The following is a 17,990-nucleotide window of genomic DNA, read 5'->3' as shown; positions in this document are numbered from 1 at the left end:
AGACAATAGAGGCAGATAAAGAATATTGTTCTCAACTATAAAATGACTGTTGAACCTTGCTCCAATGTGTAATGATCTCAGTCAAGCATCTGCCACAAAATGAGGAATTTGCAGTATTTTTAACAACAAAACTTACTTCCAATAGTGAGAGCATAACTACAGCTACTGATAACTGTTATAGCCAACCTCATAAAAAGATGGCAACCATGTCAAAATATACAAGTATTTCCAATTTAGAACTCTAGACGATTATAGCGAAATCACCTACTTGTTGTCTCGACCCTGTCCCTACTACATTTATTAAGGACTCCTTTGATAGTGTTTTCCATTTTGTTAGAAGCACATCCCTTGAAACTGGAGTTTTTCCAGCTATCTTCAGAATTGCAGCTGTCAAACCCATACTTAAAAACCCAAACCTTAATAGTGAGGTACTTGCTAACTATTAAATATATCCAATCTGTAAGGCCTATATTAAGTCTTCCCTTTCTGGGAAAAATTCTTGAGAAAGTCATTTTCAACCAACTCAACAACTTTCTGAATCAGAACGATATTCTAGAAAAGTTTCAGTCAGGTTTTAGAGAAGATGGCCCTTATCAAAATTGTCAGCAACCTTGGGCCCAGCACTGATGCCTACAGGGTCTCAGATCCTGCCCTGGACATAATTTTCAGCAACTTTAAATTCCTTGCTGTTATTATTTCGGAGGACCTCTACTGGGCCCAAAACATAAATGCAATTACAGAGAAAGAATGGCAGCACCTCTACCTCCTAAGGAGTTTCCAAAGATCCTACAGGACATCTAAAACTTTGACAAACTTCTATAGGTGTGTAGTGGTGAGTATATTCACAGGCTACAACACAGCCCGGTACAGAAACACCAATGCCCTTGAACAGAAAATTCTATAAAAAGTAGAGGATACGGCCCAGTCCATCACGGATAAAGTCCTTCCCACCATTGAGCACATTGACAGAAATTATTGTCACGGGAAAGCAGCACCCATCATCAAGTACCCCTGCCACCTAGGAAATGCTCTCTTCTCACTGCTGACAGCAGGAAAAAGGCACAGGAGCTTCAGGACTCACACCACCAGGTTCAGGAACAGTTACTACCCCTCAACTATCAGGTTCTTGAACCAAAAGAGTTAACTTCATTCAACTTTACTTATCTCATCATTGAAATGTTCCCACAAGCTAAGGACACACTTTCAAGGACTCTTCATCTCAAGTTTTCTGTATTTATTGCTTTTTTCACTCTTACGGTAAGATGGCAGTGCATTCAGATGCAGCAGCCTCTCACGGTCCAACCAAAGGAATTTTTTTCTGTGTTAAATGTCTTCTTAACGATCACAAGACAATGCTGGACTTCAAGAACTTTAGGTACCACACATCTAATCCATCAGTGAGCTGCTCATCGATTGGACAAAATGGAGTGTGTGCTTTTTTTGCATGACTATGTTTTTTAGCTTGTTATTTTGAATGTGCTGTGTATGCTTTACACCTTGGTCCCAGAGGAAAGTTGTTTCATTCAGCTGTATTCATGTATGGTTGAATGATAATTAAGCTTGAATTTGATTTTATATTATTTATTTAATATTATTATTTCTTTACTTTTTGTGTGCATAGTCTGTTGTCTTTTGCACATTGGTTGAACACCCAAGTTGGTGCAGTCCTTCATTGATTCTATTATGATTATTAATCTGTTACAGAGTTATTGAATATACCTGAGTTGTATATGGAGACATATGTACTTTGATAATAGATTTACTTTAACTTTGAAATTTGAATTGACCACAGCATTCTCCTAAATTGTCTTCAGAACTCTGGCAGTGCCCTTAATTGGCTGGTTGGAATAAACAAGTGGATGAGCAATATTTTCATAAAACTAAATGAAGATAAAACTGAATTACTTATAGTTGGTCTCAAAGCCAAAAGAGATAAACTTTTTGATAAACTTGGGAACTTAGCTCCCCTTGTAACATCAGTAGTTATCCTTTATTCAGATTTGAATTTTAAACCCCACATAAAGAAAATGACCAGAACAATATTTCTACACTTAAGAAATGTTGCAAAGGTATATCTGTTTCTGTCGTTTAATGATGCTGAAAAACTAATTCCTGCCTTTATATCATATAGACTCGATTAGTGCAATGCATTTTTTACTGGTCTTCCAAAACAATTTATTGACAAACTTGAACTCATTCAGAACACCACTGCTAGACTCTTAATTAAAACCAGAATGAGGGAGTTTATCACTCCCATCCTAACTACTCTACATTGTCTTCCTGTATCTTTTAGAATTGATTTTTAAGTTCCAATTACTTGTTTTTTAAAGCTCTCAATGGTCTGGGACCAGAGCATATCACAGAACCACATTCATTTTGTAATCCTGCATGAGCTCCCAGGTCTTCTTCCACCAGTTCCTTAAAATTAAACAGTCTCCTTCAAAAAATAATTAGCAGGTCAGCTCTTTTGAGCTATGCTCCTGAACAATGGAACTCAATACCCAAAACGATAAGGGCTGCAGACTCAATTAATACTTTGAAGCACAGGCTCAAAGCCTATTTACTTACAGTAACCTTCCCTTTAACTAACGTAATTTTGTCTTTTATTTTCCTGTTTCACCTTATCCCATTTGAACTACATCGTTTGTATGAAACAGTCTCTATAAATAAGTTATTGTTATCATTCTAATTATTATTATCCACCCGCTGACCCATTCTCAGACACAGACAGTCCTCCAACTCCAGGATAGATCAGGCCTCCAGCCTCCATTGGACTCGAGGACATCGGGTGAAACAAGAAGAAGAAAGCTTATGATATTCTAGTTCTTGAACCCCATATTTAGCAGTTTTCTGACCATTTTATACCTAATTGGGATGGTTTTGTTTAGGAAATAAAATTCACTCAAATAATGTACTAAGTAGATGAGGGATTTGCTCTACTGTTCAATCTGGTGAATTTCACAAGAATAGTAAAACCTTGGTACTTCACTATTTCAAAAATCGTTAGGAGATTCTTTCTCCCCATTTTAATACTTGTCGCTTGGGATTCCTAACAGCACTTGCCTATGGAGCACACCAAAGCTGCTATTTGTAACATTTAGGATCAGAGGAATGCTTTCCCATGGATGCCTATTGCACTGTGGATAATGGGAAATGCAGAAGTGAGTGGACATATATTCTCCCTCCAGCCATTATCTACATGATCACTCAATCATTTGAGTGTCCCTAGAGGCCTCTATTCTTTAGAGTCATGGAGTCATTGAGCATTACAGCACAGAAACAGAATCTTTGGCCCATTTAGTAGGTGCAAACTGTTATTCTGACTAGTCTTATTGACCCGTACCTGGAGCATAACCCTCTATACACTTCCCATCCATGTATCTGATGTATGTTGATCTTCAAGTGGGCTAGTTTTGTCCCTTGCTATTAATTTATCTATAGAAGTGCTTGGGTTCTCTCTTCACCTTGTCTGGCAGAGCAACTTCATACCTTCTTTTAGTGCTACTGATTTCCCTCTTAAGTGTTCTCTTGCATTTCATATATCCTTCGAATGGCTCATTTGCTCCTTGCTGCCTATCCCTTCAATGCACCTTCTTCTTCTTAACCAGAGCCTCAATATTTCTTGAAAACTAAGGTTCCCTAAAGTTGTTAACCTCACCTTTTAATCTAACAGGGATGTATAAATCTGCATTCTCAATATTTCACTTTTGAAGGCCTCCCAATTACCAAGTATCCCTTTGCCAGAAGACAAGCTATCCCGGTCCACACCTGCCAGATCCTTTCTGATGACATCAAACTTGGCCTTTCTCCAGCTTAGAATCTCAACATGAGACCAGTCCTATTTTCTCCATAATTATCTTGAAACTAATGGAATTATGATCACTGGAATCAACATGTTCCCTGACACACATTTCTGTCACCTGCCCTATCTCACTCCCTAACAGGAGATTCAGTACCACTGCTCAGACCATTATATATTGACTAAGGAAACTTTCCTGAACACCCTTGATAAACTCTGTCCCATCCAGCCCTTTTACAGAATGGGAGTCCACCAATATGTGGAAAGTTAAGATCACTTACTATCACAACCTAATTTTTCTTGCAACTGCCTGGTACCTCTATAAATTTGCTCTGTTAAATCCCACTGCTCTGTAATATAATCCCATTTACATGGTCACCGCTTTCTTATTCCTCAAGCTCCACCCATATAGCTTCAATGGACAAACCCTCCAGTCTCTCCTGTCTGAACACTGCCATGCCATTTTCCCAGACATGTAATGCACCCCTGCCCCTTTAATACCTCCTCTTCTAACATACCCAAACCAAACGAAACCCTAGAACATTGAGCTGCCAGTCCAACCCTTCCTACAGCTAAGTCTCACTAATGGTCACAATGTCATAATTCCATGCGCTGTAAGCTCATCAGCCTCACCTACAGTATTCCTCGCATTAAAATAGATGCAACTTAGAACATTAGTTCAAACATGCTCAACCTTTCAGTTCCTGACTTAGTATGTAAGTTTAACATCTTCTTTCCCTACAACCACTCTACTAGCTTTTTTTTGCATCCCCTGTAATTCTAGTTGAATCTACCCCCCCCCCCAGAGTGCAGCACTAACAAACTATCCCACAAGGATATTAGTCTCCTTTTGATTCTGGTGTAGGTGTTTGTACAGGTGCCATCTTACCTGGTGTGGTGAACTATGTGCCTGTCGGGACACGCCCCTGCTGACTGCTCCTGTGGCTCCTCCCACAGGCCCCTGTATAAAGGAGATCTGCGGCCTGACGCTCGGCCTCAGTCTCCAGGACATAGTGTGATGGACACTCACTCCTGGTTCCTTCTTCCAGTCAATAAAAGCCGATATCTCGCCTTACGTCTCAGTGTGAGTTATTGATGGTGCATCACCTGGAAGAGGATCCAGTGATTCAAAAGTCTGAAGCATTTCACCCTGCACCATTTTCTGAGCCACATGTTAACCTGTATAATTTCTAGCTTCAGTGGCCTGTGGTGTAGGTAGCAATTGTGTGATCACCACCCTAGAGGTCCTTTCCTTTAATTTAACACCTAACTCCCTGAACTCACTTTGCCAGGACTCATCACCTTTCCTGCCTATGTCATTGGAACTGACATGGACCACGACCTTTGTTTGCTAACCTTCCTCTCAAGAATACTAAGGATTCAATCCAAGACAACCCTAACCTTGGCACCTGGGAGGTAACGTACCAATTGGGAATATCGTCTTGTCCACAGAGCCTCCAGTCTAGTTTCCCAAAGCAATGAATTCTCTATAACTACAGCTTGCCTCTCCCCCCCCCCACCCCCAACCTTCCTTCCAAACCTCAGAGCCAGACTCAGTGCCAGAGGCCACATCGCTGTGGCTTTCCTCTGCTAAATCATCCTCGCAGCAGTATCCAAAACAATATACTTATTACTGAGGGGAATGGGCACAGGCTACCCTGCACTGGCTGTCTGTCTCCTGATGGTCACCCAGTTACCTGTGTCCTGCATCTTAGGTTTAGCTGCCTTCCTGAATCTCTTGTCAATCATTGTGAGGCACAGAATCTTAATGCAGAGTGATCTGGCAAAGTGATCTCTGCAGTGAAAAGTTCCTGTGGCCTGTCAGATTCACAGTACTTACCTGTTGTATAATAGGGCAGGCACATGAGGGAATAAAGCAGCAGTGAGTGAAACATGCACCAATTTCGATCATTATTGGATAAATTAGTATGATGCATGTCAATGACATTTTCACATAAATATGACACTGGGGAAACTGGGTGAATTGTGCCAATTCTAATTTCCCAAAGGGTGCAATTTGCACCAGAAGTGAACTGAATTGTACTGATGTAGGCAAGGTAGTTTTGTATATTTTACAAACTAAAGCCTTTTTACAAACTAAGCATTTTCAGTGCTTTGAATTTTTGGAAAATTTAGTGACAATAAACTAAAATTTACATACTTTTTAGATCATGAAGTTGGCAATTTTGCATGTCCATTTCAGAAAAGGGCATACTTCTGCAGCAAGCTCACTGAAACCTGGATAACACAACACTAATATGTTTGTTAATTCAACAGAGATTTAACATGGTATTTAATGTGCTGTTGCATTGTGAATATAGACTGAAATCTGTGCTGTGATGACATTGGATGGTAGAACAGCCTGAAAGGGTAGAGTGGTCTACTCCTGCTCTAAACTTCAATGTTTCTACCTCACAATATTCTACACTCTGAATGTCACTCACAGAAGCACTTTGAATCTGAAAACAATGCTCCAAATGACCTTTCCCTTAATAGTTCTACTGGAGCCTTGAGCAACTATTACAGAATACTTGGGGGCAAAAGCTACTGGGAATACTTGCTGACCTCTGTTCTCAGAGTTAAACACTACACCACAGTTGCAAATTAAATACAGCCATAAATCTATTCAGATCTTTTAATGAACAATGTCACTTTTGAGTATTTCAATGGCAACTAATCCATTTGTTGATTTTTTTTCAGCACAGTTGAATGGTTGACAGGTTTGCTGGTGCACTGTGCATTCATCCGAAATTTGAAGACTATTTCTGTTAATTACCACAGGTTTACACCATACGAATGGTACAATCCACATCCTTGCAATCCTGACTCGGATGTAGTGGAAAACAATTTTACTTTACTAAATAGTTTCTGGTTTGGAGTTGGAGCTCTCATGCAGCAAGGTACATAGGTCACACGTCATTCCTACACACATCCCACAGTGTGCTGGGGGCCTTTGTGCCTGGTAAGCTCCACCCTCTGCAATTATGCTCCATACTGTAAAACCTAGCAGGGATTAAAAAGAATAATTCTAAACAGTACAGAAAGTATACATTGGGTGGCACAAAGGTATAAGAAGCTACAAAAAACAATAAAGGAATTTGTGTCTTAGGATGATTAAGACTGAAAGCTGAAAATGCAATAAACAGAAGACATACAGCTGCTTTGCCAGAGGTTAGTGGACCTAAGTATTTATAAAACATAATGTGGTCATTTGGTGTAGTAATCTGAATGAACTCTACCACCTGATGTATAAATTTCATATTTTAACTCCCTGCCAAGATTCCTCTATATTTGAGCCTCATTCTGTACAACAGAGTTTCAACAGGTCAAGTTTTAAACGGCCAGAATTTGACATGGATAGGACTTAAGTTTTAATATACGTGAAACATGCTATTTTCTGGATTGAATTTGGATGAATGTTGACCAAACATGATAGGTGAAATGATAAGAGATCCAGAAAATTTAGATACTTGCATGCATAGGTTTTTTTCTCTGAGGAAATTCTGCTCTGCTTCTGCCAAAATGTGCTATTTTAAATAACATATGCCTAAAAACTACTATAACTATAGTATGATTGCACTATGTGCAAAACATATGCAATAAGCAACGGCTCTAAAATTACAAGGATGTGCAACCACTATTGTAGGTTATTTTATAGGTTTGGACCTCTCAGTTTTACTAGATATGAAATTTTGTTATAAAAAGCATCATAGTTGTGATCTCCTGTTCAAATCACATTAACACTTCTTTCCTGTGGGTGGTGGGGATGTGGGGGGTGGGACTGCAGCTTTGTCTAGTTAAGATCAACAGAAACCTTGGGGATAATTAGCTCAAGCCAGGTGACACAAATCAATAATAGTCTATCTTAATTAGGATGTGCAGCCAAGAAAATAAACCTGGGTGTGTCAGTGAATAAATCATATTTAATCCCCAATATCCAATATTTAAGAAAAAAATATACAACATTGCAACTCCTGTAGAGAAAAAGATGTTTTAAGGTCAACTCTTGATCTTAAGAGTCAACTCTTCATCAGAATTCCTGAATTAAAAAATCTAATTTTAGAAGTGAAAACAGATGCATAAGATTTAAATAAATTAGGCTGACACATTAAATGGGAATATTATTTTGATATTCCATGATGAAATTCAGCAAAAAGCACTGAACGTAACTGTGAGCAATACACACAAAGTGGTGGAGGAACTCAGCAGATCAGGCAACGTCTATGGGGAGAAATAAGCAGCCAACCTTTTGGTCCAAAACATCAACTGTTTAGTTCTGTCTATAGACGTTGCCTGAATTAGTGAGTTCCTCCAACACCTTGTGTGTGCTGCTCAAGATTTCCTGCATGTACAGAATCTCTTGTGTCTGTAAATATAACAATGTTATATTTCACTGACAAAATTGTTTTCTTGGTTTCTGAATAAATTTCCAATAACAACAGATAACTAATTTAACTACCTACAAATTACTACTCACTTAATGATATTTCAAATGCCACAAGCTAATAATCCTTACTGGGATAGAGAGCAGGCTATGTTTTTAGACACTGTTACCTGTCAAAGCTGAATTCAGCAAATACTCTCCTCGGGTTTTACAGTATAGCACTTGTGTGTTTGTGATGGTTGGATGTGTATGAGTGCTGATGAAAGTTAGTTTTATTCTCCATTCACAATGGTGGTTGGTAAACTGCATGTACACCAGGCACTCATGGCAAGCAAGCTGGAGTTTACCATCACCCACAACAAACTGTGGGATGTCGTGTCTGATAGTTGCCATTACCTTGGATACATGACAGTCAGCCCCAATCAGGCTCTGCTCTATTTTTTAAAGAGAACCTTAAGCAAATGTTTGCACATACAAACTTGTGGTACTTGCAGACAAAAGCTTAGTTTCTACTAAGAGCTACAAAAAACTCGTCGAATGCCAACATCTGTGTGGAAAATCTGTGATATTTGCGTGAGAGCCATCTGTTTGATTTTTTTTAATGTGATGATCAGAGTTTCTCTTTCCTACAGCCCATGTGCAAAGTCTGGATCAGGATTGGCTGTCATGTCTGCCCTAAGGCACTAAAGAGACTTCAGCAAGTATTGTCTCTAAGCAGATTTTACCCTAATTAAATTTTAATTTGCTGACTCAACTAGAATTCAGGCATGCCAATAAACTGTCAAATGGGATGAATTTTTGCATTAATCATCTTAAATCAAATGTATTTGGTGAGAATAAAAGGAAACAATCTCAGTACTAAGTGTATCAGATAATCATGTAAAAATCCATGATGATGTTGCACCTTCAAAATCTTCCTAAGGTGAGAGAAGAAAGTTTTTAATCATTCAGTTTATAATCTTAAACAAAATGGCAACCATCAAAATCTGAAAGTATGTTTCGGAGTAGGTATAATCATATAATGCTTTCTTTGACTATTGTGGATTACCAAATATGAGTGCTGTCTGACTCTTTAACACTGAATCAAATACCAAGGTAATAAATCCAACAATGATGCATAATGCTTGCATTTTACATGTTCTATTTTTATTAATCAATCCAAATTGAGGATTACAATAGCCTTTTATATATAGCCTATAAACTTATCCAATCTGTAAATTTATCCAATCAAAATTTAAGCTATTAAGCAAAATTGGAAGTGTAAAAGCTTTGCCCCAGACCACTTTCTGCTGTGTCGAGTCATGAGCAACTTGGACTCAATTATGAATCCTCTGTTTACTACTGGTTTACTGTAGTCCACTAGAGCAGGTTGTTGTAGTTTGAAGCCATTATTTCAGCTCCCTGTTGTTCAGGTTGTCTGGTTTCCTAACATGTCCTGTTAATTTTAACTGTAGTGGGTATTTCTGTTTAAATGGGAGAATATGGTATGTATGTTTATGGAATTATATGATTAGGGCCAAGAGAGGTGCTGTTGCTTGTCTTGTTAATGCAAACATGAAGCTTCTGGACAATCACTGATTATAAACACGAGAAGACCTAGATGCTGAAAATCCAAAGCAACACATATAAAATGCTGGAGGAACTCAGCATTTATGGAAGTGAATGAACAGTCAATGTTTTGGGCCAAGACCCTTCTTCAGGACTGGAAGGGAAGGGGGATGATGCTGGAATAAAAAGTGGGGGGAGGGGAAGGAAGAATGATGGAAGGTGATAGGTGTAACCTGGTGGGTAAGAAAGATAAAGAGCTGGAGAGGAAGGAATCTGATAGGAGAAGAGAGTGGACCCTGGGAGAAAGGGCATCAGGAGGCAGTGACAGGCAAGTGGGGAATAGAAGAAGAGGGGAGGGGAGGGAATTTTTTTAAGCAAGAGGAGAAATCAATGTTCAGGCCATCAGGTTGGAGGCTACCCAGATTGAATTTGAGATCATGCTTCTCCATCTCAGGTTGGCCTCATTTTGGCACAAGAGACCATGGACTGACATGTCGGAACAGGAATGGGAATTAAAATGTTTGGCCACTGGGAAGTTTTGATTATGGTGGATGGAGCAGAGGTGCTCGACTAAGCACGGATTATAATTAGTTTTCAACGTAATGTCCTCAGGAGTTACTGAAACCCACAGAACAGGAAGATTTGATTTGTTTGGAACTAGCTAATCTCATTAGTGCCATTAGCAAGAGTGCGCTATTTGGTCCTGGTATTTCTGGGCAAGGGGATTGAATAATTGGTGAGAATTCCCACAGTGATCACTAGCCATTGCCTCCAGCTGGGAAATGTGCAAATCTTTATATTGGCATTGAATTCTAATGGTGTTCCAGTTGTCTACTGACTATATCTGCACATGAGGATTAACACTTGGGAAAAGTACAGGGGATCTCTCAGCAGCCTGTGATCTGGATCTCAGCAAGAGTCAGGGGAACAAAATAAAATTTGGAGGGGAGGCAATGAGAAAGGGTAAATTGTCTGTTTCATAGGGTAAGTACATGCACGGCCATTGAGTATAGGTAATGACTGGCCAGAGTATTCTCTCATCTGTATGCCTTAGAATTGTTTAGGACTGAATTGGCCTTTCTGAGAAGGTGCTTAATGTATCTTTTTGTTTTAAAATAGAAATTAACCCTCAGCCCACTGTTTTGAAGATGCAATAATATTCTTGCTTTGTTTGATTCAGTGAATGAAGTGTCCATTTCCCTTCTTTCCGTTCTAAATATCTCTGTATTTTTTGACCTTTCTGTGTTTATTATTTGTGCAGATGAAGCTGCTAAAATTCATCCAGTCTCTGTCTTGTGCTTTCTTATTTATGTTATATTGTAAAACTTATGATGAAGCTGGAGTAAAGAAGCTAAAAGTTCAGTTGTCTAAAATAGAGCTGCCCAACCAGGACTTAACTTGATGGTTTTCCCAAATATTTAAAATTGATCACCCATTTTTATAATGAGCTCATTTACTTCCATTTCCCATGTTGAACTTTGCCTTGGAACTATTGTAATTTATAACATATGAAACCTTTTAAACCATCATATCTGTATAAACTCTTTTCAAAAGTAAGGCAGAATTAAGCTCTGTTCCCCAATTCTCATTGCCCTGTGACTCGCTCTGCTTGAACTACACTTCTAAATTTTACTTGCTTCAGTGGTTTCATTATATAACAAGCATTCAGGCCTCTCTATAAAAACACATTTTTGTATTGTCCCTCTTCACTTTGAGTTAATGGGCTATTGTTAACTCCCTGAATTTTCTCTTAATTTTCAAAATAATCACCTCTACTGTTGTCCAAGTAGTGCCCGGTATCCTAAGCATTTCATAACCTCACCTCAACAATCCTGGCATCGTCCTGTGGAATCGCATATCTTTCAATGCCACACAGCAGTATAATGTGATGTAAGGTCTCTTTTAAACTAGTGCTGAATTGTCTTTAGTGATAGTATTGATCACTTCAGTATTTTGAGTATTTAAGCAGATTTTGTCCTGTGCTGCCTGGCCCATCATGTTTTACATAAGCTGTGGATTCTCTTTCTTTGTTCGTGGCTGGTTTAATGTTTGTCTGTCTAGAAACCTTCAATCCCTGAACTTAATAATATTTCCCTATTGCTACTGTTGTAACAGGATCAGAACTGATGCCCAAAGCCCTCTCCACAAGAATAGTGGGTGGAATCTGGTGGTTTTTTACATTAATTATAATCTCTTCATACACTGCCAACTTGGCTGCCTTTCTAACTGTGGAGAGAATGGATTCCCCCATAGACTCTGCGGATGACTTGGCAAAGCAAACCAAAATAGAATATGGTGCTGTCAGGGATGGATCCACAATGACTTTCTTTAAGGTAGGATTCTTCTCTCTATAGCCTTACCACAGGCAGCCTCTGTGTGGCCATGCAAATGATACTGTACAGATCCAAATGTACTTCATAAATATTTAAATCCCTTTTTACCAACCTATTGTTCATAAGTTGCAAACAGGGATTCTGATATTAAATGGGACTCATGGCTTCAGGAATTTGTCTTATTATTTTTTTAAATCACTGAGTAAAAGAAATTGAACTTAATTATTCTTGTAGTTAGCTCTGCAGTTTGCTGTTTAGTTTAATTGCTGCCTTGATTAATAACTTGGTGGCTCTTTGTGATCATAACTTGTCTGAAGTAATCAGAACATGTTACAGATCTCTGATTATGGTGAATAGAAATTACTGCACAAGATAGGAGCAAACTGATTTTTGGAACATTTGTATGATAATCCTCTGCAGTTAAAACATGGAGAGTTATATGTCTTATGAATTGGTTATTTAGTCCATAAAATAACCCACTAACAGCGTCTTAAAAAAGAATATTGTTAGTTCATTGATAACATCTGGGCTGTAAAGATACATCACTAGTTTCTGTTTTTTTTTTATTATAGTAAGATAATTCTTATTCCAGGAACAGAACATCATGCAAAGAATTCATGTAGTAGAAAATCTAGGGCTTTTCAGAATCAGAATCAGGAATGTGTTATGAAATTTGTTAACTTGGTGGCAGCAGTTCAATGCAAAAAAAGAGTAAAAAACCCTGTGAATTACAGTATGCAGTTATGTGTGTGTGTGTGTGTGTGTGTGTGTATGTGTGTGTGTGTGTGTGTGTGTGTGTGTGTGTGTAAAATAATTAAATAACTAGTGCAAAAATAGAAATCTAATGAAGTAGCGAGGTAGTGTTCATGGGTTCAATATCCATTCAGAAATTGGATGGCAAAGGAGAAGAAGCTGTTCCAAAATCAGTAAGTGTGTGCCTTTAGGCTTCTGTACCTCCTCCCTGATGGCAGCAATGAGAACAAGGCTTGATCTAAGTGATGGGGTCCTTAATGACGGTCCACCTTTCTAAGGCATTGCTCCTTGAAGATGTCCTGGATACTGCGGACACGAGTGCTCATGATGGAGCTGACTAAGTTTACAACGCCCTGCAGCTTACTTTGATCCTGTGCAGTAGCCGTCCCCAACCCCACACTAGGCGGTGATGCAGCCAATTAGAATGCCCTCCACAGTACATTTATAGAAATTTTCAAGTACTTTAAGTGATATACCAGTTCTTCTCAAACTCCTAATGAAATATAGCCACTGTCATGCCTACTTGGTAGCTGCATCAATATGTTCAGTCCAGGTTAGTTCCTCAGAGATATTGACACCCAGGAACTTGAGGTTGTTCACTCTTTCCACTTCTGAATCTTCTGTGAGGACTGGTGTGTGTTCCTTTGTCTTACCCTTACATCCTACCAAGATTTCCTGTCCATTTTGTAGAAAATCCTGTGATGCCTGGTGACTTCAATGCTTATGATGCACTGTAAGTAAATTCAGAAAGCCCATGTGGAATGGCTTGCAAGCCATATAAAATAATTGCTTAAAATATCAGGTGCTGATCTTCATATTTTATTTAATATAAAGCGAAGGAAGAAAACACTCTGAGCTCTACTGGGATCTTTGTATAACATCTGTATGCACCACATGTCCAGCTATCACTCCCTTCACTCAAATGTGTTACTAAATGTGGATATTAAACTTGCCATTTTGCAATATTTATGGCTATTCTTATTCATTTGAACACAGAGATGAAGTGGTTGTTGTGTTTTTGGTTGGCACTGTGAGGCTGTATTCATTGTGCTGATATAGTGACTCCCTCAGTATTAGTGGCACCTAGAACATTAATCAGTGCCTAAATGTCTTCAGTGACGGTATTGAACATTCCTGTATTCGTGATGAGATGGGAGTGACTGGCTTTGACATCAAGGCAGTATTTGAATGAGTGTGGCATTAAGATGCACTTGTCAAAAGTGCACAATGGTTCGGCACAGCCAAGAAGGGCCAAAAGGCCTGTTTCTGTGCTGTAATGTTCTATGGTCCAATGTATCCTCAATACTTCAGTGCTGAAGGTCGTCGGGCCAGTGTCCTTCATCTCACTATCTTTAACAGTGAGCAGTCTTCAATCGTGAGGTCAGAAGTAGGAATGCTCACAAAATGATTGTACAATTCTATTTAAAACTCCTTAGCAAATGAAGCAGTCCATGCCTTCAGGCAGCAAGACCTAGACAATATACAGATATTGGCTGATTGGTACCAAGACACATTAATTTGGTGGTTGCATGCTGAGGAAATTTATAAATGACACAGGCTAATTAATTTGTATGAACAACTAAACCGAAGTATATTGTTAAATAGAATTCTTTATTGAATTCTTAAATGAACAATGGTACATGAATACATCAATTTATTAGGAGTACTATAATTTAATACAAACCTGCCCCATACAAGTGACAGTAATCAAGTACTGTTGCACTGTGTGTGAGTACGCGTTGCGTTAATCCACTGTTAAAGATTTATGCGTTGTTTATACCCGGGAAACTGTCAGTCCCTGCAGAGTAACTAAATTTAAGACTTCCACTGCACCTGTTGTTAAGAAATGATTACCAGTGTAAACTCTCCTATGCTCTCAGAGCACATTTTGTGAAAGCTGTAGGGGTGATGTTACACAAGCACAGTTTCCTTCAAATCACAAAGATATCACACATCAACAAAGCTACATATTGCATGCAATTCTGCACCAATTGATAATATTCATTTAGATAATAATTAATTAACAGAACATGCCAGTGCATTTTAAAATCATAGCCATGTTCTTCCTAAATTGAGAATCAAAATCAGAATCGTGTTTAATGTCACAGGCATAAGTAGTAAAATTTGTTGTTTTGCGGCCCCAGTACATTGCAATACTGTACATAACAATAAAATCTTTAAGTTACAAGAAGTATACTGCATTTAAAAAAAGAAAATTAAATTAAGTAACAAACAAGAGAAAATCTGCAGATGCTGGAAATCCAAGGAACACAAACAAAATGCTGACGGAACTTAGCAGGCCAGGCAGTATCTATGGAAAAGAGTACAGTCGATGTTTCAGGCCAAGACCCTTCTGCAGAACAAATTAAGTAAGTAGTGTAAAAAGAGATAGTGTTTATGAGTTCATTGTCCATTCAACAATCTGATGGCAGAAGTGAAGAAGCTGTTCTTAAAACTTTGAGCATGTATTCTTATGCTCCTCTACCTCCTCCTTGATGGTAGCAGTGGCAAGGGGGGCATGTCCAGGTGATAGGGTCCTTAATGCTGAAAGCTGCCTCTTTGAAGCTTTGTCTTTTGAAGGCTTCCTGGCTGCTGGAGAAGCTAGTGTCCATGATGAAGATGGCTGGGTTGTCAATCCTCTGCAGCATTTTCCAGTCCAGTGTAGTAGCCCCTCCATACTGCATGGTGTTGCAACCATTTAGAATGCTCTCCACGGACTTCTGTAGAAACTTGCTAGTGTCTTTGGTGAAATACCAATTTTCCTCGAGCTCCTAATGAAATCTAGCTGCTGCCGTGCCTTTTTTTGTAATTTCATCAATATGTTGGGCACAGGATAGATCTTAAGAGATATTGAGATCCTGGAACTTGAAACTGCTGATCCCTTGATGAGGACTGGTGTGTGTTCCCTGAAGTCCACAATCAATTCCTTAGTCTTACTGGGTTTGAGTGGAAGATCATTGCTTCAACACCACTCAACCAGCAGATCTATCTTACTCCTGTAAGTCTCCTCATCACCACCTGAAATAATGTCAACAGTAGCTGTGTTGTCGGCAAATTCATAGATGGCATTCGAACTGTGCCTAGCCACACAATCGTGAGAGCAGAGAGAGTAGAGCAGGGGCCTATGCAATCATTCTTGAGGAGCACCAGTGTTGACTGTCAGTGTGGAGGAGGTGTTATTTCAAATAGGCACAGACTATGGGGCTCCCAGTGAGGAAATCAAGAATCCAGTTGCAGAGGAAATTAAAGAGGCCCTCATTTTGAGCTGTTGATTGGAAATGAGGGTATGATCATGTCGAATGCTGAGCATGGGTATTACTATTGTCCAGGTGATCAAAGGCCAAGTGGCGAGCCCATGGGTTTGCATCTGCTGTAGACAATTGTGGTGATAGGCAAATTGCAGTGGGTCCAGGTCCTTGCTTAAGCAGAAATTGATTCTAGCCATGATCGACCTGTGATGGCACTTTTTCCACAGTAGATGTGAGTGCCACTGGACAATAATCATTGAGGCAGCTCACCCTGATCTTCTTGGGAACTGGTATGATGATCACCTTTCTGAAGCAGGTGGAAACCTCTGACTGTGGCAGTGAGAGACTGAAGACTCTCTCCAGCTGGTTGGAACAGATTTTTAGAGACCTACCAGGTACACCATCAGAGCCTGACTCCTTACAAGGGTTCACCTTCTTGAAGGGTGTCCTGACGTTGGCTTCTGGGACAGCAATCACAGGGTCACCAGATGCTGCAGGGATTCACACAGGAATAGCTTTATTCTCTCTTTCAAAGCATGCATAAAAGGTGTTGGGCTCTCCTGGGAGTGAAACATTACAGCTGTTCATGATTTTAGACTTCACTTTGTAGGAAGTGATGGCCTGCAAACCCTGCCAGAGCTGCTACCCATCTGATTCTCTCTCTAACCTCAACTGGAATTGTTTTGCACCCTTAAAATAGCCCTCTGTAGGTTGTACTTGGACTTTTTGTATGGTTCAGGATCACCGGTCTTGAATGCCACAGATCTAAGACTTCAACAGGCTACAAATCTCCTGGTTCCTCAACCGCTTTTGTTTTGGGTATGTCCAGTATGTTCTTGAAGGCTTTCACTCATCCACACAGGTCTTGATGAAACCGGAGACGACTGTGGAGTATTCATTCAGACTCAAAGATGAATACCTGAATATTGTCCAGTCCACTGACTCGTAGCACTCCTCCGCCTCTGTTTATCCTCACCTCTAGTGCTGCTGTCTTTGGTCTCGGTCTGTATACTGGGAATAGAAGTACAAGCAGCTGATCAGACTTCCCAAAGTCTGGTGTGGGATGGCATGGTGAGCATTCTTGATGGTGATATAACACTGGTCAAGTGTGTAGGTTTCTTTGGTAGCACAGGTGATGTGTTGGTGGTAGTTATTCAGAGACTTGTTCAAACTGGCCTGGTTGAAATATCCTGCAATGATATGGAAGGCATCAGTGTGCACAGTTTTGTGTCTGCTGATTACATTGGCCTGAAGCGGAATGTACACTGCTACCAGTTTGATGGTGGAAAACTCCCTCGGCAGATAAAATGGATGACATTTGACCACTAGATGTTCCACATCAGGTAAGCAGAACTGTCAGGTTTGACCACCATGATGAATTAATCATAAAGCATTCTTCCCTTCCACTGCCTTTAGAAGACTGAATTGTCTAGTCTTTGCAGAGAATGGTGAGTGTAAAGCCATCAGTCTGCAGTGCTGGATGTGAAATAGCAGGGGACAGCCATGTTTTCGGAAAGCAGCGTACACAGATGCCTGCCCTTTAAATGTTCTGTGCTCTGAGAGAAACCAGTGCAACATATGCATTGGTTTCTCTTGAGACTTTGATTCATTACTGTAAATTGGAACAGAGGACAGAAAATCTGATCTGTAATGGTTATGTTCAAAGCCGCAGGCAAAACAGCTTTGGAGAATTCGTCCTTCTGCCTTTTGTTGCAGATTATTATGTGACTTTAGGTCTTAAGTTGTAAAGGAATTGTTTGGTTTTATAGATATTTTCCATTTTATAACCTAATTCTATTCCCCCTTTCTTCTCTAGCATCCTCACACATAAAATACTTCCAGTTCCAGTGTCCATCTGTTTCAAAACTCCTGTTATAATCCTTTACATCTGGTTCACGATGCTCAATGCACCAATTTGCAATCCC

At 39.5% G+C, this 17,990-nt stretch overlaps 1 protein-coding gene across 5 annotated transcripts in view; it reads left to right on the top strand.

Moving 5' to 3' along the window:
• grik1a (glutamate receptor, ionotropic, kainate 1a) overlaps positions 1-17,990 on the top strand; it is a 354,991-nt gene that overhangs the window by 290,550 nt on the left and 46,451 nt on the right. For 3 of the 5 annotated variants that reach the window (XM_059968117.1, XM_059968115.1, XM_059968116.1), the window contains 2 exons: positions 6,581-6,699; positions 11,847-12,064. In XM_059968117.1, coding sequence (XP_059824100.1) covers positions 6,581-6,699; positions 11,847-12,064 — 337 coding nt within the window. Of the gene's footprint in view, positions 1-6,499; positions 6,700-11,846; positions 12,065-17,990 lie in introns of all 5 variants that reach the window. The other 2 variants (XM_059968113.1, XM_059968114.1) reach the window with 1 other exon arrangement.

Source organism: Hypanus sabinus, chromosome 4, assembly GCF_030144855.1.
Source record: "Hypanus sabinus isolate sHypSab1 chromosome 4, sHypSab1.hap1, whole genome shotgun sequence".
Taxonomy (NCBI): domain Eukaryota; kingdom Metazoa; phylum Chordata; class Chondrichthyes; order Myliobatiformes; family Dasyatidae; genus Hypanus; species Hypanus sabinus.
This window is presented reverse-complemented; position numbering and strand designations above follow the sequence as displayed.